The sequence below is a fragment of the Palaemon carinicauda genome, chromosome 38 (assembly GCF_036898095.1).
Source record: "Palaemon carinicauda isolate YSFRI2023 chromosome 38, ASM3689809v2, whole genome shotgun sequence".
In the NCBI taxonomy this organism is placed as follows: domain Eukaryota; kingdom Metazoa; phylum Arthropoda; class Malacostraca; order Decapoda; family Palaemonidae; genus Palaemon; species Palaemon carinicauda.
The window spans coordinates 63,111,046-63,136,798 of record NC_090762.1 but is presented as its reverse complement, the minus strand read 5'-3'; the positions used below and the strand labels follow the sequence as shown (position 1 = coordinate 63,136,798).

The window sequence follows — 25,753 nt, the reverse complement described above, 5'->3', positions numbered from 1 at the left end:
TGTTTGCTACCTGAGCAGCCACTTGCTCATCATGAATTAACGTTAGCTGGAAAGTGGTAATCACTAATACCTACCATCTTACCAAAATGAGCCTTAGTTGCTCTTGTAGTCGCCTACAATTTATGAGGTAGGAGACTGAGAGGGTAGCCTGGATCCTTATATTCCTCCTCTTTACAACTGCTTATCACTTGCGTGCCTAGTTGGTAGTCTATATATTTTATCACTCTCAATGAAATAAGCTCCCTTTACAAGTTTTATTGTTTTATTTTGTGGTTCCCATGGCCAATAACATGATTTCCTTAAACCAAATGTTTTTCTTAGAATTACTCTTTTAAAGATTTGATCATTCTGTTTGATTGCATCATGTTTGAGTGGCTGTGTGAGGCATTCGGTTGCAAGCTCGGCCACTGGCTCATGTCATGTTTTTATCTTACTGGGTAAATGTAGGGGTCAGTATCACACTTATTTATACAAGTCTCTTCATCTCATACACTTCCAGTTCCAGTTTGTAATAATTAGACAATTGAAAAACAGTTTAGTAAAGGCTTTAAAATAGATTATTAACAAGACAATAATTAGAACTAGTCTTTAAGATAGTGTAACCTGTTTCATAAAATTCAAAAGCTGTAAGTTACTTAAGGTAAGTAAATCATTTTGGGTAAGGTATATAAATTTAAATATCCTAAATTCAGAGTAAGGCTGGTAATTCAAGTTCCACTTTATTGTATAAACCTTCTATCCCACAAGACGGATCAATGCCAATCTAGTCCTGGTTTACGATCTGCTTCCTGCCCTTACAAATCAGCAAGGGAATTACAGCTTATTTTAACAATTAGCATAATAAATTCTTTTAAATATTTTAAAATATGAAGCAATATGAGATATATAAGATTAGTTTGCAGATTTTAACTTCAAATGATAGTAATCTATTTATCTGTTATTTTAAGTGACTAGTTACTTAAATTGAATTAGGTTCAGATAACTAGTTTTAGATATTTGTTATCCCTTTTAATATGAAATTAAAGCTGGTGGTAGTGCAAACCCATCATCACGATACAGTACAAAATAAGGAAGATGCTGGTAACCTGGATAAATTTCAAGAGATTTATAGATGTTCAAGATTTAGATTTTCTTATTATCTGTCATTTTTTGTAGACCAATCAAGTCCAGAATGGCTTCCAAGGTTGTATAAACCTTTATGTGTTTTGAAATTAAGGAACAGGTATGTGCCTTAATGGTGGGAGAGTCTCGAGGTTTAATCTGTATTTCATTTCTTCCCCTACTTCAGGGCCTGTTGTAGATGCAGATATAATTGTTAAATTAGTTGCTCAGTTGAACCTTTTTTATGTGACCTTGATCCACATTCCTTTTGTGTGTTATACAGTGAACAAATTTTACTCTTGAAAGTTTATCAGGAATACATTGACCTCAATGATCCCACTGTGGAAATTATGTTTCATTGTCAGATTAAAGTTCGTAAGTAAATGAACAGTGCAACTAAATAGAAAGAGGTCAGTATGTCTGAAGATTTGGAAATGGCGGGGTCGCCTGAACGTAGACTGAGCAAAAATAAAGCTGTTTTTGGTTCTTCTGTTCTCTATTCCATAGCATGAAAGGTGGATGCCCTTTTACAAATCTAGATCTTTATACATTTCCATCATTTAAAGTTTAAAGGCCACTCATGAATGGCAGAGGCAAGAGACAGTGATATTGCCCTATCAAGCAGGACAATGCCCTAGAAACTGATCATATATGTATATGATTACACCCAAGTCCCCTCTCCACCCAAGCTAGGACCAAGGAGGGCCAGGCAATGGCTGCTGATGACTCCCCCATACCCCCCATGCTTAGCTTACAAGGATTGTGAGGTTGTAGTGACCAAAGGAACCAACAAGTTTGAGTTGGATTCGAACTCCAGTCTGGCGATCACCAGTCTGGGTCGCTACCACATAGGCCACCACAACCCTTCATTGAACGGGTGAAACAAGCTCAGGCTTGCAGTGTGGGTTTTAACCTTTTGGAGTTCAATTAATTTATGATTTTCATATTTTTTTATTTCTGTACTCTCTTGATATTCACATACTGTACATCCCCACCCTTCTTTCCACTGACTTGTGATGTCAAGAGGACAGGGATCAGTTCAACTTCAAAACTAAAATAATAAAGACCCTGGTGCTTCACTTCTTGCCATAAACCATTAGTGTCTTATTGCTTTACTAAGACATGTACCTATTGAATGGAAAGAAAATGGGAATTTTTTCATACCGTATATTTTAATGGTAAGTGTTGATATACAGAGCTTCTGGAGAATAAGCAATATCAGGGGAGCATAGAATTTACAGATTTTATTCTTTTTTTTTTTTATTATTATTATTTTGAAACTTATCTCCATGTTACCTGATCACCCTTCTTCCTCCCCACTTTACTTCAAATATTCCATGTATTAATGCAGATTACTATTGACTCAAAATTGTGAGGACCAGTAGGAGGTGGTGGGGTCATTAGTATCTCTATTCAGGGAGTACCGGATAATCCCAATTTGAGGCTCCTATATGTGTAACCCCCAGAGAGGGACTTTGTAAAGAATTTCTTTATCTTGTTAAACGTAGAAACCTTGTGTGTCTGATATATAAGCACTGGCCTGGATGTATCAAAATGATAAATTTTATTAATTTGGGATTGTGTGTGTATTCACTAGGCTTTTTAGTATTCATTGTATTTATAACAGGGATTTTCACTGAGTGAGCTTTATATTTATGAAATACAGTATAGCATAGATGGGACTTTATATAGAGGCTGTGAGATGTGATTTTATTGCAAATCCTATGTTACAGTTATTTTCTGTATATTGTACTACTGTGCATGCTTATTCCAATAACGCTTTCGGGAATTCATGTGCTATTCATTCTTTAAATAAAAAACCTGTTGAAATAATAAATTAAAGAATTTTTCATTTAACGTATGTAAAACCATTAATGCTGGCTGGAAATGTGTTGATAAGTATAGAAGCTGTGTAAACAACATACTTTATCCCAGATTTAGAAAAGTTGGTCAAGCATTGTCAAAGCAAAATTGATAATTTGATATATCAGAGTATAAAACAGTGTTGCAAAAGGTTGAGCTAGATTTGACTGGTAGTAATTTCATGAGGTTTGTCATCATTATAGGACGTCCAGGTTAATCCACAATTAGGTGGAAGTTGGGTGTTGTACTAAGGTATTTGTCTTCAACTTGAAACAATAGATCTAGAGTCCTTCGAGTATCTGAGATAACATATTGCCAAAAGAGTGAGCAAATTAGTGTTCAAGTGAGATTCAACGGTAAGCATGAACGATTCCTTTTCTGTTTTTTGCCAGGTTTCAGAGCTAAACATTGATTTCTAAGAAAAGGGATATATTGTCTTATCCCTACCCCACCCTTCAAAGAAGCTTTGATAAATAACATAGATGAGAAGTCTCCTTGTACATTTAGAGTATTGAAATGGTACTTGAATAGGTCTAAACAGATTAGACTGTAACTTTCAACATGTTTGGTGGATAGCTGTTACCAATGTTTCATGGCATATGTAACCTATAAGACCTTTTCAAATAATGCTGTCTTTTGAAGTAAATTATTTTGGAATTTTATGAAAAGTTGAAGGAAACTTTATACCAGGTCTGGAAGTGAAAGATCATTATATTAGAGCAGTACCTATTATATTGAACATTACCAGGAATTTATCCATGAAGAAAGTTTTAAAGGCAGTGTTGTTATTTTTGAGTTTCTGTATTTGGAAATCATTATTTGAAAATATTCAAATTTAATTTTGATATAATTTGGGCCCTTGGATCAGTAGAAGTTACAGGACAGATTTTCAAAGAAGCTGATTTTCTGCTGAAATTGCAACTAACTGAACTTTTATAAGAATATGAGCAATGCAGGTAGTATTTCAGTTGTTCGGTTTCAAGTTACGTGACAATATTGTCAGTGGCTTTTCTCATTCAGATAGTATATGGATTAATTTGTAAATTAGCATTTGTTTAACCTTGTTTATTTTGAATAAGTATTACTGTCCCTCCTACCTGGGTAATGTGGTATTCGGTACATGAACTCCAAGAAGTTTAATTGAAATAAATATATTTTTTAAGCTAGTACCTGTAATCTGGGTGAATTCACATCTTTATCCCCATATACAGTGGATAAGATTTTTTGATTGAGTAGTCAAGATTGTGGCTTCTGAGAGAGAATTCTCTTTTTACACATTCTCTCCATTTGCTAGCATCTCTTTCCAACCAGAACAAATTATTTTTCTTATGTCAAGGCAAAAATATCCTATTATTTTTTATTTTATCCAAGTTATTTCATTTAAAGAACAAATAGCACATGAGTTCAAAATAAGTATTGATATAATAAAAGTAGTTTTAGTTTAGATTTTATATATTTATTTGTACATTGCATCTTTATATATATGATATTTTGATGCTGTATTTTCAAGCCTTAAGATAGCTAGAGGATATATACACACCCTGCAGTATACGCTATTTGATAGGATTTTTTTTTATTCTGAATGTGCATTTTATATGTACAGTACATTGGTACTGAAGGTTTGATTTAGTGTTATTTGCGGTAAAAAAAATGTTGATTGGATTGCCTATGCACACTTGATTTCTTTGAAAAGGACCAAAATCATATTTTCATGCTTATGAATATTAAGATTAAAAAAAAAAAGTAGAATATAAAAGTTATTTGTGAAATTGAAAAGTTATTAAACTAATTCCAACTTTTTGTCTGAATGTCACCGATGGGACAGAAGAACTAACAAAGAACCCCTGGCACTACTTGACAATAACTGCTAATGTTTTATTACTTTACTAGGAGTATGTATCTATTGAAAGGAAAGAAAATGGGAAAAATTTTATTTAATTTTGGTGGTTAACATCAATAAACTGAGCTTCTGGTAAAGAAGCAATATGAACATCAGTGGAGGTTCATAGAAATAACAAATTTTAGTATTAAGATTCAATTTTTGCCAAGGCCCAAAAGAAATAAGTAAGTAAAGAAGAATTGGGGAGGCTTAAATTGGAATTGCATGAAAATCCCTTCCCCTAAGGATTGGTATTTTGCAATTTTTTTTTTAATAAGCAGAAAGAGAACTTGCATTCAACTTTGTATTTTTGTATGAAGTCTTCTCACATGGATCTATCATAATTCAACAGAAATGAGGGAGCCACCATACTACAGTCAGTATTCAAAAGCCAGACTTTTTATCCATAACATAGTCACCAGCAAATACTTTGATCTGGCCATTGCAGCTGTTATTGGGTTGAATGTTGTCACTATGGCAATGGAGTTCTACAAAATGCCTAAGGTATGATATATACTTTTAATACAAACAGATAGTCTAATAGAAAGGGTCTTAGCAGTTACAGAATAAATTTTTTATTATTTCAATAGAAAATATTTTAGATAGTGCAATAGAGAACTTTTTGATATTTCATTTAAAAAGATTATTAGTTACTCTGATAGAATTTGTACAGTATTTTATTTGTTAGTCATGGAAGCATTATCTTCAAAGTAGCACAAAGAAAGTATGACATGTTTTGTTTATTTTTCCAGTATCTTGTTTTATTTCTATGCAAGTTTGTCTTATTTGATAAGAATTGTTGCACATCATGAATGTTAAAATGAGGAAAAACATTATAATAACCCAAAACAAAGTAGTAAACTTTGATGAGCAAAGAGTGATTAATTATCAGTTTTCTGTGGAAATCATCTTTTAGTTTTAAACCATGTACAGTATGAGCCTTTCACGTTTCTGATATAAATATAAAGCAATGATTGTTAGTGTCTATCAAATATAGAATATTCAAAAAGAATAATTAACTTTTTCCTCTTATGATATTATTTCTACAGTTTTAGAATGACTGGGAATTTAGTTTTTTTTCCAAAAGTTCAGATCATTTATCATATTTTCCTATCAAAATATTTGGGTTTTTATAAAAGTTTAACTTTTCTGTGTTGCAGGAGCTAGATTATGCCCTCCAGATCTTCAACTATTTCTTCACAGCTGTGTTTATCTTAGAATCTGCCATGAAGATGGTAGCCCTGGGTTGCAGGCGTTACTTTAAGGACAGGTATGATTGCCAAGTAATTTCACATTAGACATAGGTGTTGATCTGTTAAGAATTACATCTCACTCTGTAACTATAAGCCATCATGAATGTCCAGGTTTTTTATTCAATGTATCAGATATTCTAGGTGCTTTGTATTGAACTTTTAAGTTAAGCATTGTAGTAAAAACTTTTCAGAGCAATATTTCAGGAGACAATTTAGCTTAACCTTTGAATAATCAACGTTAGAAGGAATGATTTGACTAGAGTAAATATCAGATTGTCAGAGCTTTGCTCAGACATATCTTGAGTACATGCAGGGAATAATGGCTTTTAATTCATTCATTTTTAGTGTATGTTCAGTTTTTTACTAGTATTTTGAAGTTCAACCTTAGTTCTAATCAGCCTCCTCTGTATTTTTTTATTCACAATTATAATGTCATATGTGAAATCTATAGTATACTGTATTTTTGTTAAAGAAGCATTCCCATATGTTCAATTTGAGATACCTTGAAATTATTCTTAGGGATTTTATGTTTTAAGACATTAATTTTCCATTATTGGTGGTATATTGTTCTGTTCTCTTCAACATTTCAGTACTTTTGTCTTTAAGACAATCTATTCTTAGGTAGAGGCTTAGAATTTAAACATTAAATTTTATTTCACCATATTATTTCAGATTGGTGTTGAATAGTTATTTTTTTCTTCATTTTTATGAAGTCTTGGGTCATATGGTTAGTGACATGTTGGTAAAACCGAGAGACCCAGTCCCATGTTAGGAATTACTGTTTCCTTTCAAGTTGCAGTGCAGTATCTGCTACATTTATAATTTTTTATGAGAATTGGGTATGGTTTTGTTAAATATTTTATAATAAGAATTTAAAAAAAAATTGACAAAGGTTAGACTAGGTCATTACTATATTATTAATGGATCTTGGCTTATATATCACTCCCAAAGAATATAATTTTGAACAATATTCTTGAAAAAGCATTTCAGGGGTCTGTGCTAATTTCTTTGGTCCTCTGATTTCTTAAGTGCAGAAGTGATAGTAATTTGGTTAGTAAATTGCATGTATAGATGTCGTGGACTGCTCTCCAAAGTGAGTTACAGTATACTATTTAGACTTCCACACTTGGTGTTATTTAGTTGAATAGTTAAATACAATCTTTTTGCAGCACATCTAAATTCATGAAACCTTACTTATGTAAGTGACTCTTTTGGACTGCTGCCGGGAATGGGAATTTTGATTGCATACCTGTAAAAGTAATAGAATCTCGGCATTGCGATGCATCTTTATTTTTGTCTTTATATATGAACTTTTAAATATTACTGTAAATTAAATTAAGCAGACAGATAATTGGCACACAAAAATATATAGCTAATTCAAATTTTCCAATTATGAAAGGGTTTGAAAATTATTTATCTAATGTGTTTCATCCACATAACCCAGACTGCACAGCTATGTGCCTGACTTTTAAAGTGGCTGATTTATTTGTATGCAAGGTTGAGAGTTTTCTCCTGTAGGTATATAATGAAAATTTCTTAGAACTTTGGTTGAGCCACATATACTAGTATTATAATACTTACTATTGCATTGATTAGTTTAATCTAATCGCTAAGTTTTCCTAATGATAGTTATAGACTTGAAAGTTTTTTATTCTAAAAAAAAGTAAAAATTTCATACATTCATTAGGTTATTATAAATGTTGAGTTTATGAGCCATTCAGTATTTCATATTGTTGCATTTGCTTCATTACTATTTGCCATAATTCCAGGTAATATTTTCATAAGAGATTATTTGATAACATTCCTTACTTTATAATGAATACTTTACAAAATGTCTTTCTTTAAATTTAAAAGAATTTGAGAATTATTTGCATTTAGAGGCTGACATCGGTTGAATGACACAAGGCTTAATTAAAGGCTTGTTGACTAATTACTATAGTTGTGAAATTATCTGTTTTGTTCTTCATAATACATTACTACATTGCCAATTTCAGAAGTAGACAATGCTATATTTTTCAGTCATAAAACAATTATTTTAAATAGACCACTATAGTATCATTTATATGACTGATATTTGTGGTCCAAATGTTACAGGTTTATCATTCTTGTGTATGTCAGGGAAAAGGCTGGTAGAAAATCCTATATGAATTTTTCTTGTAACTACTGTATGCCTACTGGTCTCAGGAAATACAAACTTATACATTTACAGTGCCCTGTATTAGTGATCGTAGTTCCTAAATATTTAAATGATTCTACCTCATTCTTTCTCCTTTCTATGATATTTCATCTGCCATTGCATATTCCGTTCTCATCATCTCTGTCTTTCTTCTACTTATCGTGAGTCCAAGTTCCTGCTATATTTCATGCATTCTGGTAAGCAAACATTGCAAATCCTGTGGTGTTCTGCTATTATTGACAGTTTCATCACCCTACTGTAAATCAGCTAATTTTCTATTACTAATATAGTCCAATCCTTCACCATCCCCAAAATCCATGAGAAGGATAAGCAACATAGATGAAAACACATTCCCTTGGAGTACTCCACTGTTCACTGGAAATTAATTTGATAGAACTCCACTAATATTAGCTTTGCTCTTACTATTCTCATGAACAGACAATCAAATTTACATATTTAAGAGGAACTCAATAATAACAGAGGACTCTCCACAAAATTGGCCGGTGCACACTATCAAAGGCTTTTTCATTAATCACAAATGCCATCAAAAGTGGATTTTTATATTCTACACATTATACAGCCTGTCTTAAAATAAAAATTTGATCAAAATATTGCTTCCATCTGGTCTGTACACTTTCTGCCTTTGACAAAAATTCTCTATCCCCAACCTTGATCTTTTATATGTATGTCAGGTCATTAGTTGCTTTATTTATGCTTTTGCTCTCCTGTTTATAATCTTTATATCCTTTGTTGTTGTTTTTTAATTTCTCATATAACTCATTTATTCCACTTTCCTTTGTCCGTGTTACAGCCATATTTTCTTTTATCTTTGCACTTTTTTATGTAGCTAATTTATTTTCCCCAGATTTATTCCTGTTCTATGTCAGCCTTTCTTATTTTTTCCATTTGATAATTTTTTACATATTCTTATCATTCCTTGTAATTATTTTAGGATTCTAAGAAATCTTTTTGATATGTTTTACACCTCAGGTGTTATGTCCTCTGCTAATCTTTGCTACTAAGAACTAGTTTCTTAAATTCAACTCTCCTTACCTTCTAACCCCACCTTTTTTTTATGTATGGCTGTGCTATCTTTTTTCCCCAGCTCAACTCATCTTACCAAAATGTTGACACCACTAATCCTTGTTGTGTACTAACACTTTTCCTTTTTATTATATTGTAACTTTTAGCTTCTGTTTGATGGGTGCATCCCCCTCCATTACTATATATTGTATAGTTTTTGTTCCCAAAGAAAGGTGTTTAATTGATATATCAAAATCCATTGCAAAGTCAATTGTTAGTTCTTCCTCTATTAATTTCTTTGGGAATCCTGCTGAAATTTTCATGATTATGTCTAATCTGTCCATTAAGATCACTTCCAATGACTTGTTTTCCAATTCTTCTAATGGCATAATTTCATCCACTTTTTTTTAGAATATACTCATAGGTTCCACATTGCATCCTACTTCTTACATTCAAAATCTATCCACTGCTGCCCAATTTTATCTTCATTATTTTGCATTTCCTTTCCACTTCCACTACATATTTTTTCATTTTTACTAGGGAAAATTCCTACTCCACTTCTTCCTCATATGTTAGTTCCACCATATTTTTATGTTATAACCACTGCCAGCCTCCTTTGTCTTGTTTCCTCTCCATCTTGTCTTTTGTATACCTAGGATGCCAACTTTCCTTTTCTCCAAAGCATCTTCTACCTCCAGTTTTGTCCGGTCCTATTACTAACACATTCAGAGTTCCAATCCTCACCTTTTAGGGTTACTTCTTCATCCATGGTACCCCATGCCAATTTTTTCAGAGGTATCAGGCACAGCCCCGTCCATCACGTGAATCGGTATACCATGGCATTATGTTTCTGGCTACAATATATGGTTTTAGCAGATATTTTTTCATAGCCAATTGCTTTTCCTTTCACCAAACCTTATCATTTAATAAGTATAGAGTTGTGCTGGCTTGCACACCCTATGGCTGGTTTAATGTCTGGTATATAGTACAGTATACTGTACACTAATATACATAATTACTGGGGCAATAAAGAAATCCATGTCTCACAGATGAGAAGGGGTGGATGTGCTTGCTTAGACATACGTAACTATGCAGCAGATGAGGATTATGGAGAGAAAAGACATGAGAACTAAAAAAAATGTTTGGCCACATACTGAAAAGTTCATTAATCTTGGAAAAAATGTTCACATTGGAAAATGCAGTTACATGATGATGTACAAGAAGACACAATACCACAGCACATTAAAGATCACAGATTGTTATACAAAATCACTGTTAATAAATGACACTTCTCTGTTTTTATAGATATAAAATCATAAAAAAAAAATAAACTAAGTAACATCAACAATTAATATAAATAAATAGACAAAGCAAAAGTCACTGAAATATTTCCCTTGAGGTGGGAAGCACAATTGTTGAAATAAGAATGCCCTCCAAAGAGCAAGGTCAAGTTGCCCAGTTTCCAAAATGTTCTCCAAAATTCAAGTCAGTCCAAAACAGAGCCTACTATTTACTACAATATAAAAAGTAAACACACACTAGGATATATTTCAAACCCACTCACAAAGTTGTTAACTAATTAAGGTCACATCTCAAAGTACAGTATAATACAAACATTAATTTAAAAGCTGTAAATATAAGAAAAACATTGTAGTAAAGAATAACTTAGCAGAGTTACTCATTATCAGCAACATCTAAGAATTAGTGAATCATGAAAGTCGTATAAGTATCTGCTAAATTAAGACATTCTCTTTGTCACTTAATGAACGATGCAAGTGAAAATGGTAATTGTTATTGTTAATAAAGAAAGAAATTACCTAATGAAACACTAAAGCTGCAATCTTCATAAGAGAATTTATGAAAAAAATATCCTTAACAAATAGTAGCTTTACGAAAAATGAGCTACAGACCCAACAGGGCCCTGCACAGTAGACTATCTTCTGTCTGACATACACAAGACTTCTGAACCTGCAATATTCGGGTTATGAATATTCATGTATGGGATTAATTGGGCTGTGATTAAATTCCTTTTATGTTGGGGATTTCTAAGAAATAAATTCCCTTTGCTTTTCATTCACTTGTCATCTATAATCAGAGTATCAATATGTAAATGGTATTTGCCTTTTTTTAATATTGTAGTAATTTTTGATAAAGATACTATATGGGTTAGTTGCCAGAGGCCATCTTGCAATTAATTCCTAATTCACATCAGTATGGTAGGCATTATATTGACTCATGAACCACCATTGAGCTGATTAGATCAGTGTTAAGATTAAAATTGTATTTAGATTTCAGTGTATTTCTAAGCATGATCTGAGTCTCTTAAAATCTTTTTCATAATTTTAATAACTGATGTTGGTAGAAGTTTTGATAAACTTCATTGATGGAAGTTATCATTGTTTATTATACAAATGATAATGACGTTCTTGATGGACGTCATCATTATTTTAATGCCAAATGATTACATGGTAATCATGACTTTGATGTTCATTGTTATTATTTAATGCAACATGCTAATGATAGCCTTAATGGAAATCATCACTATTTTAATGCAATTTGATAGTGACTTTAATAAAAGTCATTATTTTAATGCTAGATAATAATGATGACCTTTATGGCAACTACAGTATGTTTCTATATAACCAAGTATTCTCTCATATACGTATGATCCCTGATGACATTGCCATTGTCCCTGACCTGACCTGCAAACGTCACTTTGTCCCTGTCCCAATGTGTACACAGCGAGGAGTATAGGTGAGGGAAAGATAACCCGAGGTAGTAGACAGGTTGATTGAAGCACCTAGTTCATTCTCCTCTAGAACTTCATTTTAGTTCACATTTTAAATTGTAGTTATAGTTTCTTTTAAAAAATGTATTGATAGCAGTACATCCTTATTCTAAAAGTTTGAAAAGCTTTCTTCGTAGCTTCATTTTGTTCTTTGATTCCATAGTCTATGCTCAAACTATAATGGGGCTCTCAGAAATTGGGTATGAACTAGGGGTCTCAAGTTGGCAAATTGCAGTTAGTGTTTGAAGGCCAAGAAAATTATTAACAGCTCTTGTTGCTGTGGACTAGATTTCCTTTTGAGGTTAAAAGGCTTCATATACTCAGGGCAAGTTTTGTTTCCTATTGATAGAAAATAATGCTAGAAAGTTATTTCAATCCCTACTAATATTAATAATTACAGCCGAATGATATTCTAAAATACAGTCAATGATGTAACCATATCCCTCAAACACAATCAGTAAAGATTAAAATCTGATAAAAAAAATTTATATAACAGTCATCTAGTCCACAGTGGTATGAGACAGTATATAGTGAAGTGCTGTAGGGTAGGGATAATTATTAATGCTTACTCTAAATGATGAAATGAACTTACCATTTTAAAGTTTTAGTGCTGTACTACCCTTAAAAAATTTTAGATACTAGATAGTTGGGCTACTATCCACAATGATTAGATAATCTAGAACATAAGTGGTAGATTCATTTCCATCATAAATTCAGACACTTAGTAAAAAGTAAATAGAAATGCTGTTTTCTTCCTTCTTCTTCTAATATGTTTCCTCCTTTCCGGGCTGCTGTATGTCCTCTAGTGGGTAAATAATCAAAGAATTAGTTGTGTTTTACGTTTGTTGGTTTTCCTTTTTATTCTTCATCCTCTTTTGCATCATGTCATATATTTATATATATATACTCTGTGGATGATTTGATTTGAAGAGGTGTTTAGAAACTGATGAGTAAAAGCTCCTACTTACTTTTGTAATGTCTATTGCAAATGATTATTTATTTGCTCTCTCTGATGGCTATGACAATCTTATTAATCTTATTTACTAAGTGAATCCGTAGCTTATGATTTACACCTTCTTTAATTCAAATGTAAGAGTTGCATTTTGTTCATCAATTCCTTCGAGTTCAAGTGATGTCATAGTTCAGTACACTATCTATTTGTCAGCTGTGATGTCGTATACTGAATGTTGATTGTAGACTCATTCAGGGTTTACCATGAACTCTTTTCAGTTTGCATCCTGGGCTTATAGCATATAAATAGGACAGAACGTAGGTTTGAGGGGATTTTGAATAAAGAGTTGAAGGGAAAAAACAAGAAATTACTCCAAGACAGCAAGTTATACATTTAGGTTGTTAGGGACGTGCTTCTCCACTTGAAGATTTTTAAAAAGCTTCCCTGCAGAATCTCTTTAGAAATATTTACCTTATGTTATCTCTCAGAATACCTAATCAGGTTGCATCACGTTAACCGATAAAAATGAGTAATCAACATTAACTATTTATTATACCATGCAAAGTGAAAGACCAATGTTTGCCTTTTAAGAAATTTAGTTTTATAAACATTAAGCTATGCACCTAGGGATATTAGTGATCCATGTATTTTATGATTTATACTTTGTTCCCATACTAACAAATCTTCCATTATTTATATGGATATTCTTTCAGCAGCAGCTAAAGGTAGCCATTAGACTTTAATTGTGAGCTGGCAACCCTGCCTAACCACTTAGCAGGTAGGCTGGGCGATACTCAGCTCTGCCTCTATATATTCTCTCACAGCGGTGAGAGACGTCACTTTTTCTTTTGGGTCAGTAGAGATCGGACGTGTCCACTCTCCTCCTGACTGTCATTGGATATTTTAATTTTTGCTTTCTCTTTGCAGGTGTGCATGTCTTCTTCTGCGATCTCCTTCAGCATGTGAACGTGTCCAGGGCAAGAGTGTGCTGCGTGCAGGACCTTCATGTCGTCATTAGAGACCGACACGCACTCTCTGTGTCCTACGTGCCGAGGGCATCGTTGCGAGCAGTGTTCGCCCTGCGCAGAGTGTAGGGAGTCGTCTGCCTTCCAGTGGGAGAAGTTTTGGCAGCATAGGAAGAAGATAACTAAGCGCTATCGTTCTCCTTCGGGCGAACGGTGCGCGTTCTTCTTTTTGCCCCCCCAAATCTCTCTCAGAAGCTCCTTCTCGCGCATGCTCTCACGAGGGACGTTCGAATAGGAGCGCAGATCGCTTATCTCTTTTCGGCAACCCCGGGTAGTTGGGGTGTTGTTGCTTCCCCTAGAGGAGAAACTTCTCCTCCAGCCGCTGCCGAGCCTTTCTCCCATTCAGATCTGCTGCAGTGTGGTTGTCTTTAAGGATTTCGGAACCCCCTTCGAAGGAGGAGCTGTTGCGCCTTCTTCAGTGTGGTGCCACGAGGGATCCTTCTCCAGAGCTGTCGACATATCACGCTCTAGACTCTAGAGTCTAAAGCTATGCAAGGTCCATCTGTCACCTTCCTTTGGCCCTTTCATGCTTGGACGAGGTGATCGTTCACGTTCGCCTCGCCAACGACCCCCTGCTGACGACGAACCCCTCTCCATCCTGGGTCCTCGTTGTCCCTTAACATTCAACCCTCTTTTTCTTCCCGTAGGAACTCTCAGGTTGTAGCTGACAATCTTCCGGGGATCAGCGCGCCTTCCACTAGCAGCTCTAAGGGACCTTCTGGAACTTCTTCCCCTAATTGCCGTTCGCGACGATCGGAAGATCGTAATGGTCATAGTTCATCACGATCAGAGTGTTCTTCACCTAAAAGACGCTCACGCTCTAGAGCTTTGTGCTCACGAGACCGTAGGTATCAACGCTCTCTTTGGAGGCGTTCCTCTTCATGAGGACGAATTTGCGATCGCATTCTTCACGATCACGAGCAATGTCTTAGACCTAGGTCCAGACGCTCGCGTTCTAGATCGCCATGATCTAGATTATGAGAACGGTACTCACGCTCACGAGGACAACGCTCACTTTCATGAGGGCGGCGTTCGCGCTTGCGAGGGTATTGTTCACGAGAATGACATTCTCATTCGTGTGGCGGACGCTCACGTTCGCTAGATGGGCATTTGCGGCGCTCACGCCGTTCTCGAACGAGAGCTTGACACTCTCGTTCACCAACATCACGATCCCGAACTGCTCGTTCGTGATCAAAGTGTAGCCGTTCCTCGTCTAGAGGTAGAGGTAGGCGTACACGCAGTCCATCAGCGCATAGCCCCTCAACCAGACCTTCCAAACAATCTCGGACCAAACCTGATGATGAGCTTGACCACTCCTTAGACAGGTATCCAGCTAAACCCTCAGTGCCTTTCACAGCATGGGGAGTTTTAGTAAAGCGCTCGCCTACGCGATACTTGCAAATGCGTCCTGCTGTGACTCGTTCACCTTCTAGAGTAGTCCCTTCTCAGAGGCCTACTCTGCTGACTTCGTCAGACCTAGGTGCTCTTCTGTGGCACCAGGAAGGCGCTAGACCTTCCTCTTCCTCTGTGACTCCTAGTGCTCCTGTTGCGAGCACTTCTGCTCGCGAATCGCGTCTGTTGATGCATGAAGTTCACGATTTTGCACGTGAATATCGAAATTTTGCGTGTGAATCTCGCGATTTTGCGAGCAATCCGCGAGTAGATGTGTCGGAATAGCAAGCAAATGCAGATCCAAGACCTTCCTCTCGCCCTTATGCGTCTTCCACCTCCAGCGGAGGATCAACACCCTTCCCAGAAGGGTGCAAGGAGCCTCCTAATAGGTTCACAAATGTGCCTATTAGTCCGGAACTTCCTCCGCGTCCGAAAGAACGTGTTCCTCTGCCTCAGAGGTTATCTCCTCCGTCGACTGACAATCTTTTTGGAGTTTCACCTAAAGGACACTATTCCAGGGACTTCCAGGTTGTACCTAGGGGTTCAGACTTCTTCTATGGGCATCGACTTTCATGTATACTATCCTGAAGGCTCTGAGGGTGGTACCTCCACTGCCACAACCCCCGACTGTTACAGTTAGGGCAACCCCTAGAATCCCTCTGGAGCCCTCGTCGAGCTCGTCAGTAGATAGTCAAGACCCCAGAAGGAGGTCGACGGCAGACAATGCTCGCAGATGACCTCCACCCCGATCGCGTGCTGAAGGCCACGCCACTTCAGACTCTTATATGACGAACTTACCTTTCACGCCAGTGAAAGTAAAGGAAGTCATTACCAAGAAGCAGAAGAGATGGATGAGAGGCATAACTCCACCTCATTTCGACATCATCCATCCTAGGACAAGTAGTGACATAGGCTCGCCCAGGGAGATTGCGATCCATTCCTTCAACCCTTAAGAGATTGAGGTAGTGCCTCCGGATCAGCGTCCGGTTTCTGTTCCTCTTCCAGAGGAGGAGCCTCCAGCTCCTACTGCCAAAGCTTTGTTCAAGCCCTCAAAGACCTCACAGGTTCCCCCTCCTAAGACCGTGGAGGAACATCCTGTGCGTAGGAAACTGAAGGACAGGAAGACGAAACCTAAGAACGCCGTAGCACGGGAAGCTAGGGAGGCTGAGGCACAGATGCGGTCCCCAGGCTCTGGAAGTGAGCCTGGAGGTGGACGATCCCTTAGACTCGGAGGATGAGAATCTTCCAAAGGCGGCCAGTCCGAGCTATCATTCCGGACAGGAGAGACGTGAGTCCTAACATACCTTTTGGCAGGTCCTCGCCTGTATGAGGGCCATCAGCAGGCTGTCTACTTCTGGTTCCACCATCCAGGAAGGGAAGGATATGGTTCTCGACAAAATATTCGAGACCCAGAAGCCTTCCAGGTCCAGTGAGGCTTTGCTTTGGTCCAAAGGTCGGACAGCTGCCAAAAGGAAAGCTATCTCTCAGATAGCTGGAACTTCTAGTTCCTTGAGAGCAGGTTCCTCCTCTCGGTCTCTTACACTTCCTTTTGTGTTACAAAGGAAGTATTATGAGATCGAAGGTGAACAACATTTCACTATGACCCTCGACCCTTCGGTAGAGTTCCTAATGAAGGGAGTTCCCACTCAAACCCCCTCCTCTCTGAAGGCCTCACTATCGGTAGTTGAGCTCATTAAACATAGAGAGAGGCGCAAAGTATGCCATGCAGGCTACTTCATGGCTAGATCCATGGTTGGGATCCTTAGGCTTCATGGTTGGCTCCCACGATCTGTTGAAGAAGTCGGCCAGAAAGACAAAGTCCTCTTTGTTGTCAGGTACCCGGACTCTGGAGTTTCTGTCGCACCACGTTGTCAACCTGTGGGCGAATGCTATATTAAGAGAAGGGATACCGTCATAGGTTGGTTCCATAAGCGGGTGCCAAAAGTGGAGGTCTCCCGGTTGAGGAATTCCACCCTCAAGGGTTCTTCTCTCTATGTTCCGGAAGAGATAGAAAGGGCTGCTGAGCAATGGAGGAAATCGTCCAATGATTATCTCCTCCATAGGGCCATGACATCTCGGTCATATGGTAGACCTTCCCAGTCTTCCCGGCCACAGCAAGCACCTTCCTCTACTCACCAGTCAACTTCCAGGTCTTTGGGACCTTCCAAGGTGTCTAAATGTCCCTTTCAGTCCAAGGGACAGAAAGGGTCCAAGTCCTTCAGAGGAAAGAAGGGATGAAAGGGAGGTGGCCGAGGTGATCCCTTCCAGTAGGAATGGCATTCTTCATCACCCACCACCTGTGGGAGGATGCCTACAGCACGACTGGCAGAGGTAGCAGCTCCACGAGGCAAATCCCTGGACGGTCGATGTGATCGCCCTAGGGTATCGCGTCCCGTTCATTCAATCTCTCCTTCCTCTGACTTGAGATCCATTGCTTCTAGGCTTCTATGTGAAGGGATTCGCAAAGGAGCTGGCCCTCAGGGCCAAAGTCCAGACCATACTGCAGAAGAGTGCTCTCCAAGAGGTGGTAGACAGGTCTCCAGGCTTTTACAGTCAAATTTCCTGGTGAAAAGGGCGACTGGAGGCTGGAGACCAGTCATCAATCTCTCCTCTCTGAACAAGTTTGTTCAACAGACTTAGTTCAGAATGGAGACAGCAGACACGGTCATCCAAGCGGTACGTCCAAGGGACTTCATGTGCACATTGGGTCTGAAGGACGCATACTTCCAGATCCCAATAAATCTGTCTTCAAGGAAGTATCTAAGATTCATTCACGAGGGAAAGGCATACCAGTTCAAGGTTCTATGCTTCAGCCTTGCGACAGTTCCTCGGGTATTTACTAGAGTGTTCACCCTTGTGTCATCTTGGGCTCACAGGAACGGCATCCGTCCTCTCAGATATCTGGACGACTTGCTGATCCTAGCAGACTCGGAGACGACCCTTCTTCGCCACCAAGACATGCTTCTTGAGTTTTTTCAGGATCTGGGGGTCCTGATAAATCGTGAGAAGTCATTACTGCAACCCTCACAGAGACTGTTATACCTCAGAATGATCATAGACACCATCCTAGAGAAAGTCTTCCCATCAGACGAAAGAGTACACAGGCTGAAGGAAGTGTCTGCACCCTTCCTCAGGAAAGAAGTTCTTCCAGCCTCTCGTTGGTTGAGTCTGTTAGGCTACCTAACCTTTCTCTTCCGTCTTGTTCCAAACTTCCGTCTCAAGATAAGATCCCTGCAGTGGCCGCTGAAGTCTGTGTGAAACCAACACTGCCCCACCGGACACCCGAGTTCCCATAACTCAGGATCAGGTGATGGATTTGAGTTGGTGGATGGTAGACGAAAACCTTCAGCGAGGCCAGAATCTTCTCATTCCCCTTCCAGATTTGATGCTCTTCTCAGATGCATCAAAAGAAAGGTGGGGGGTGCACCTGCCATACCATACAATTTCTGGCCTTTGGTCAGAGTCAGAAAGGTACCAGCACATAAATCTTTTAGAGATGAGAGCAGCCTACCTGGCTCTTCTTCAGTTCCAACAGTTGCTGGCAGGTCACTCTGTGGTGTTGATGAGCAACAACACCACAGTAGTGGCTTACATAAACAAACAGGACGGTACCTTTTTGCAGCCTCTATGCCATCTTGCAGTAAAGATACTCAGATGGTCAGAAGAACATTTGGTGGCTCTATCAGCTTGATTCATTCCGGGTAAGAGGAATATGCTCGCAGACAATCTGAGCAGAGAGATTCAGATAGTAGGCTCATAAAATAGTCTTTGAATCGCTAGATAGCCAACAAAGTCCTGACTTTGCGGGGTTCCCCAACTGTAGACCTGTTTGCAACATCTCTGAACAGCAAGCTTCCGCTGTACTATTCTCCAGTCCTGGACCCTCAGGCTCTATGGCAAGATGCATTTCAACATCGGCGTGTACGCCTTTCCCCCATTTTGTATGATGAGAAGACTGCTCAACAAGACAAGAGCATCCAAAAATCTAACGATGACCCTTGTAGCTCCACTATAGCATCACGCAGAGTGGTTTCCAGACCTCCTGCAACTTCTAGTAGATCTACCGAGAGAACTCCCTCCACGACCAGATCTACTCACACAGCCACACACGAACATCTACCACAAGACCGTGCAGTCGCTTCGACTTCTCGCGTGAAGACTATCCAACGTCTCCTCTTTGAGAAGGGCTTTTCATGACAAGTTGCGGAACGAATGTCCGGACACTTGCGTAAGTTCTCAGCCTTGGTCTACCAGGCAAAATGGAGAGTCGTCTGTGGTTGGTGTTGTGGAAGGAATATCTCTCCACTCGATGCCACTATTCCAGTGATAGCAGAGTTTCTTGTACAGTATACCTTCAGGAGAAAAAGCTCCTTTCAGTATCGGCGGTGGAAGGCTATCGCTCAGCCTTAAGCCTTGCCTTCAAGCTGAAAGGAGTCGAAATTTCTTCCTCGTTGGAGCTTTCTCTCCTCATATGAAGTTATGAGATCAGTTGCCCCCTATCAGAGATCAGGCCTCCTCCTTGGAACGTGGTTCGTGTCCTGAGATCTTTAAAAGGACCTCCCTATGAACCATTACGCTGTGCAATTGACCGAAATCTCACTTTGAAGACGGTATTCCTGCTCGCTTTAGCCTTGGCAAAGAGAGTTGGTGAACTTCATGACCTCTCATATGACATCGCCCATTCAAGGGAATTGGGGGAAGTGACGCTCAGCTTCGTCCCTGAGTTTATTACTAAGACTCAAAATCCGGGGGTACTGGATCATAGATTTGGGCCCTTTCAGATTTTGAGTCTTCATTCTGTAACCAACGACCCAGATCAGTTGTTACTTTGTCCAGTGGGGAGTTTGAGATACTATCTTAAACACAGTGCAGCAACACGGCCTAGACTAACATCTCTGTTTGTTAGCTCAGAGAGAGTAAAAAGGAGGATCATCAAGAAGACAGTTTCCTCCTGGATTTGCCAAGTGATCAAAAGAGCCTTGGCTCCTGATCTTCCTCAGGCTCATCGACCTAGAGCCCATGAGGTCAGAGGAATCAGTATTTCCCTGGCATTCAAACACAACTTCTCTGTGTTGCAGGATTTCCAACCAGGCGTGTGGAAAAGACAAACCCCCTTCACAGCCCATTACTTCAAAGACGTGACCCACAGGAGACTCAATACGTTTACTATCGGTCCTGTGGTGGCTGCTCAACAAGTGGTTTAAGATACCTCAAGCTCCTTGATGGGCAAGTAGCAGTTGGTTGAGGGCATTTGTTACTCTGGTTAAGACTGGGATGAATGAGAAGAATGTCGGGCTTTCCTTTCTTAATCTTCTCCTCCCTTGGGGTACAGCACCATGGGTCCCTTTGCAAGCTGGCTTCAACCTCTGCAGGTAATTATCATTTCCCTTGCGTAGCTTAGTATAAGTTATAAATTGTTATACTGTCTATGTCCCCATTGCTTTCTGCGAGGAAGTTTTTCCTATATAAACTCACAAACGTTCATACTAACAACCTCTATTTTACAACATTGCACAGACCGTGAGTATACTCACTGTGTATATTTTAGCGAGGTGTCAAAGTTTTCCCTAGACCACAGTCAGGTACTGTACTATAGTCCATTTCTTTTGGCGAGGCATATTTGCACTGACTCGCAGCGGTGCCCTTTTAGCTCGGAAAAGTTTCCTGATCGCTGATTGGTTGGACAAGATAATTCTAACCAATCAGCGATCAGGAAACTTTTCCGAGCTAAATGGAGTCGGTGCAAATTTGTCTTGCTAAAAGAAATGGACTATAGGTAAAACGGGGTCAATGTCCATGCCAGATCTAGGACTTCCACCCACCTAAGAGTGAGTCATCCACATAAATAACGGAAGGTTTGTTAATATGGGAACAAATGACAAATTCAGAGATAATTTGTATTTTTCCCTAACTAATACAAACCTTGAGTTATTTTTATAAATTGGGCTGCCATCACCTATCCCCCAGAAGTCCTGCCTGCAGTAAAAAGTGATGTCTCTTACCACTGTGAGAGTATATATAGAGGCGGCTGGGTAGCCCCAGCAACCCCTCGCCTACCCGCTCAAGTGGTTAAGCAGGGTTGTCACCTCATATTTAAAGTCTAATGACTACCTCCAGCTGCCGCGTAAAGAATATCCACATAAATAATTCCAGGTTTTATTAGTTAGGGAAAAATGCAAATTATCTCCAAATTTGTAATTTTTCCAAATTCTTAGAATGGGCTGAATATTAGCACTATCCAGTATTGAAAGAGCTAATGTTTAATATTTAGTTTAATATCTACTGGTGTAAGTAACAATATATTAAAGCAACGGACTATTGAGACACTCTTTCTCTCTCTCTCTCTCTCTCTCTCTCTCTCTCTCTCTCTCTCTCTCTCTCTCTCTCTCAGCTTTACAATATATGAAATGTCAATTTATGTGGTAAACAAGATCTTCATTTGGGAATGCAGTCACTCCTGTGTCCATAAACCTGAATATTTAGGTAGATATATAAGGGTAAACCTCTCTTACAAGTGTTTTGCTGATGGTAAAGTAGAATTTATTAAGAAATGCTTTTTCGTATTCTTAATTTGATCACCCTAGTATAGTTTTTTCATGTAAAACTGCATCCTTTAAGAAAAATATTGAGACATAATATCCCAATACATAGTTTACTCTTTTAGATTAAATAAGCGTAATTTATTTCCATGAATCTTGCCTTCGAATAGAATATGCTATTTACTACAAGTGCCAACTTGATAACCTCAATAATATTTGATAAGACATTCTCTCTATGCTCCCATGTCAGGCTACTACATTTCCGCCCAAGTGATATATACCGAGAGGCAAGTGATAACGGATAGCGCAAAAACCAGCAACAATTATTCAGACTTATTACATCTTGCGCCATTGATGTGCTTCGTTTTTCTTTCGCGATTTGAAGTTTTGGGGGGTCTATTTGGATTTTATGGTTGGTTTCATTGAATTTTTATGCTCCCACGGTACTATGATGTGTTTTACATTAGTATTGTACCGAGATAATCTTAATGGCAGGATGAATAATTCTTAAAAACTGCTGATCCCTTATGTTTGCTGGGGCTTCAATTGTTCCTTTCGCCTCTTTGTTCTCATTGTGTAGACCTTGATGATGAAAAGTTTAGTTAATATCTTATTCGAAGTGTAAATGAATACTTCAAGTTACTAAGTGTAAACTAAAAAGGTTGGGTGCTTAGTGAATCTAACCAAGTGTTTTATGACATTATCTTCAAGTGTTGGTGAAGTGTCTACAGTAGTTTTCAATGATGTGTTACACAATACTATAAAAAAAAAATTTATTTTTCAAATAAAGTAGACAATCTTTCAGTCAAAGAGTTCAGTTTTGGATTTGATTTATTTTGTTTATAGCTACTACCTGTTTTACCTTTGATACTGTACAGTACTAGTTTTTCTAGTTTATTATAAAGCAGAGTGATAAAATGTGTTAAATTAGTTTTACGGTAGTAAAATTTTGAAACCTATTACGGAGGTGAATTTCTTTAAACAAGATCACTTCTTTCTTCCCTCTCTCCCTTTGTCAGTTTCTCGAAAATGTTTCATTCTATATTGATAAAAATATATTGATATATCTTATCATAAGTTCAAATACTCCCGTTTCTTCAGTCCAGGTAAGACAAACAGATGAATATTCTGTGCTCTTTCGACTAGTATTATATACATGTTCAGCTGAAGGAAAACTTTATTTAGTATGGGCCGGGGAAAATTCCACAGAGAGACTATACTATTCCATCATATCGGACTTCCAAGTCTTGAGACTGAATCAGGCCAACACCTAGATCTTGACCCCAGCTCCCGTCTATGAGGAAGCAAAGGTTGATCAATTTATACTGCATAAAGACAAAGCTTTTCATATTGTTTCTGATGATTAACATTCAAAATATTTTATGAAGCCATGGCAACAGAAGCCATTTAGAGTTCCCCACTTCCTTTCATTTTCATCAAAGTACAGTAAAGGGAAGGTAGTTGAAAAGAACTTGAAGCATGCACATATCTCTTAGTTGGTTACTACGTCACCAAATCTGTTGTTATTGGCCCCTGATGTATACACGACACTCACGAGGTGCTCGCGCGAGGGTAGTAACCTCTGCATTCCATGCTTTTAGCTTTCTCTGGTATATTTGGAAGATTTATATCAGAAAAAGTGTAAAGAAGGACTTTTTCACCGGGCGTCACAGGTCTCTCCCCAGAAATAGATTTTTCCTTTGTCAAAATCCCTTTTTTGCTATCTGGACTAATTAGGATAAAACTATTCAATGCTTATAGAATTGTCTGCTATCAAGGGTTACAGATTGTGTTTAAGTTCAATTTTGAACCGTACTGAATTAGACTTATCCACCGAAGATATTATATGTAGCTTAGGTATTAAAGGTCTTAATATTTTTTAATACCAGCAGATATTGTAATTAAATTGGTTTTGAATATTGTGTTATGTTTCTTACTTTATTTTGACTCCATTGTTATAACAAAATTAACTGTCAACCCCTTTTCCTGTTGGCATTAGCTTAAAAAAAGAATGTTAATGAGTTGCAAGCATTATCTAAAAACAGAGCTAAAAATTATGTCAAAGTAAGGAATCTTCATTGGAGTTGTACCCCTTCGTCTCTGGCTGATATGAAGGAAAGGGATGCTGATGATACATTTTTATGCCCTATTAGAGCAGTTAAGATATACTTGAATAGAGCTGATGGTATTAGAAGTTCACTACCAAATTTGTTTTGTGCACCATGTTATGCCAATAGATTGATGTCAAAATGTAATGTCCTTATGAAAGGATTTCTAGTCTAAGCTCATGCAGATTAGTCTTGCTTACCTTTATTGAAATTCAAGGTACAGGATATTAGAAAGATAGCCACATCTTTTAATTCTGTAAGAAAATTGTCTTTAGAGAAAGTCCTGACAGAAGCTTGGTGGGGAACTAACCATTTTTTTCCTTATTTGATAATACCATTTTTATAATTTGAAGAAGTAGTTAATCATGGTCATATATTTCTGGATATGGTTGTTTTGAAATTGTATTATTTATATTACCTTTAAGTTAAGTTAAGTAGACAAAATTTTCTTTTTACATTAATGTATGATCAAAATAATGTAAGTTTTTGTTTTATATAATGAATTTGTTATTATAATTATTCTCCACCATAGTTCAGTATAAAAGGGTTTGAAATTTTTAAAATTAGATTGAAAGAGAGAGAGAGATAGAGAGAGAACAGAATGCCTAAGGGTTTGCGGAGTTGGTATTTCTTCTTCTTCTTCAAAAAAAAAGAAGTGCGAAGGTAGATACTCTCTATTTTAAAGAGTAGTCATGTCAATCTTTATTTGTGTATCACTTTCCCCTTGCTTGGGAAATGAACTATTCCCCCTTTTCCTTTTAAAGATAAGATTCATTGAAATAAGCAGGAATCTTAAACTAAAATATATTTTCGTTCTTACCTTTGAATAGAAATAGTTTCCCTTTCTCCTCACCATTCTGATTACGGTGGTATTTTAGGTTACTGTTCATGGTTTTATTAAATCTGAATCATTGTAGTTCGTTTTTCTCGGAAATCTATTTTCACTTGCCTCTTAATACATGGCATGTGGTTGGTAGGGGAGCATTCCCACGAGGGTTGATGGCCAGCGAGATTGACTTTATTAATTCTGACTGAGGTCATCAAATGGCACTTGCAGTAAATATCCTTTTCCATTATAAGTCATTATGGAAATAATAGATTTTAGTTACAAAATCCAGTTTTTATTGTATTTGAAGTAAGTGATGATGCATTTTTGTTGCACTAAACAACTTTTAGCATCCTTTATTTACTTCCTTTAAATCAGTTCTTGTTTGTATATACAAATTTAGTACACTATACTGTACCTTTATATTGTGGATGACCCATAAAAAGAGCATTTTTTCTCTAGGTGTCAATATATTTCAGTAAATCATGCATGAATACAGGATCCTAAAAGTCTCCTCTTTCATATTGTCTCATGTTGCATGATCCGGTCATGATGAAATCCATTTTGAGTATTTTATTATGCTCTGCATATTTTTAGCAAATGATAATCTCATAAACTTTTTATAATAAATGATTTTTAATCCTAATAGACTTGAACCTAAACATTTCCTTTTCTTTTTGAAAGTGACAACTATTTATTATTTTTTATTTAGGTTTCTTAGCATCCTTATTTTTATACAAGAGCCACTTAAAAAGTTGTTCTTGTCATATGAATGTCTGTCATTTTAGGAGTGCAAGAAGTTTTATGTGAAAAAACATGAAACTTTGT

General features: G+C 37.5%; 1 protein-coding gene across 4 annotated transcripts in view; it reads left to right on the top strand.

Moving 5' to 3' along the window:
- Ca-alpha1T (Ca[2+]-channel protein alpha[[1]] subunit T) overlaps positions 1 to 25,753 on the top strand; it is a 340,709-nt gene that overhangs the window by 184,861 nt on the left and 130,095 nt on the right. For 3 of the 4 annotated variants that reach the window (XM_068362310.1, XM_068362308.1, XM_068362311.1), the window contains 3 exons: positions 5,196 to 5,347; positions 6,004 to 6,113; positions 12,038 to 12,049. In XM_068362310.1, coding sequence (XP_068218411.1) covers positions 5,196 to 5,347; positions 6,004 to 6,113; positions 12,038 to 12,049 — 274 coding nt within the window. The remainder of the gene's footprint in view (positions 1 to 5,195; positions 5,348 to 6,003; positions 6,114 to 12,037; positions 12,050 to 25,753) is intronic. The other variant, XM_068362312.1, reaches the window with a different exon arrangement.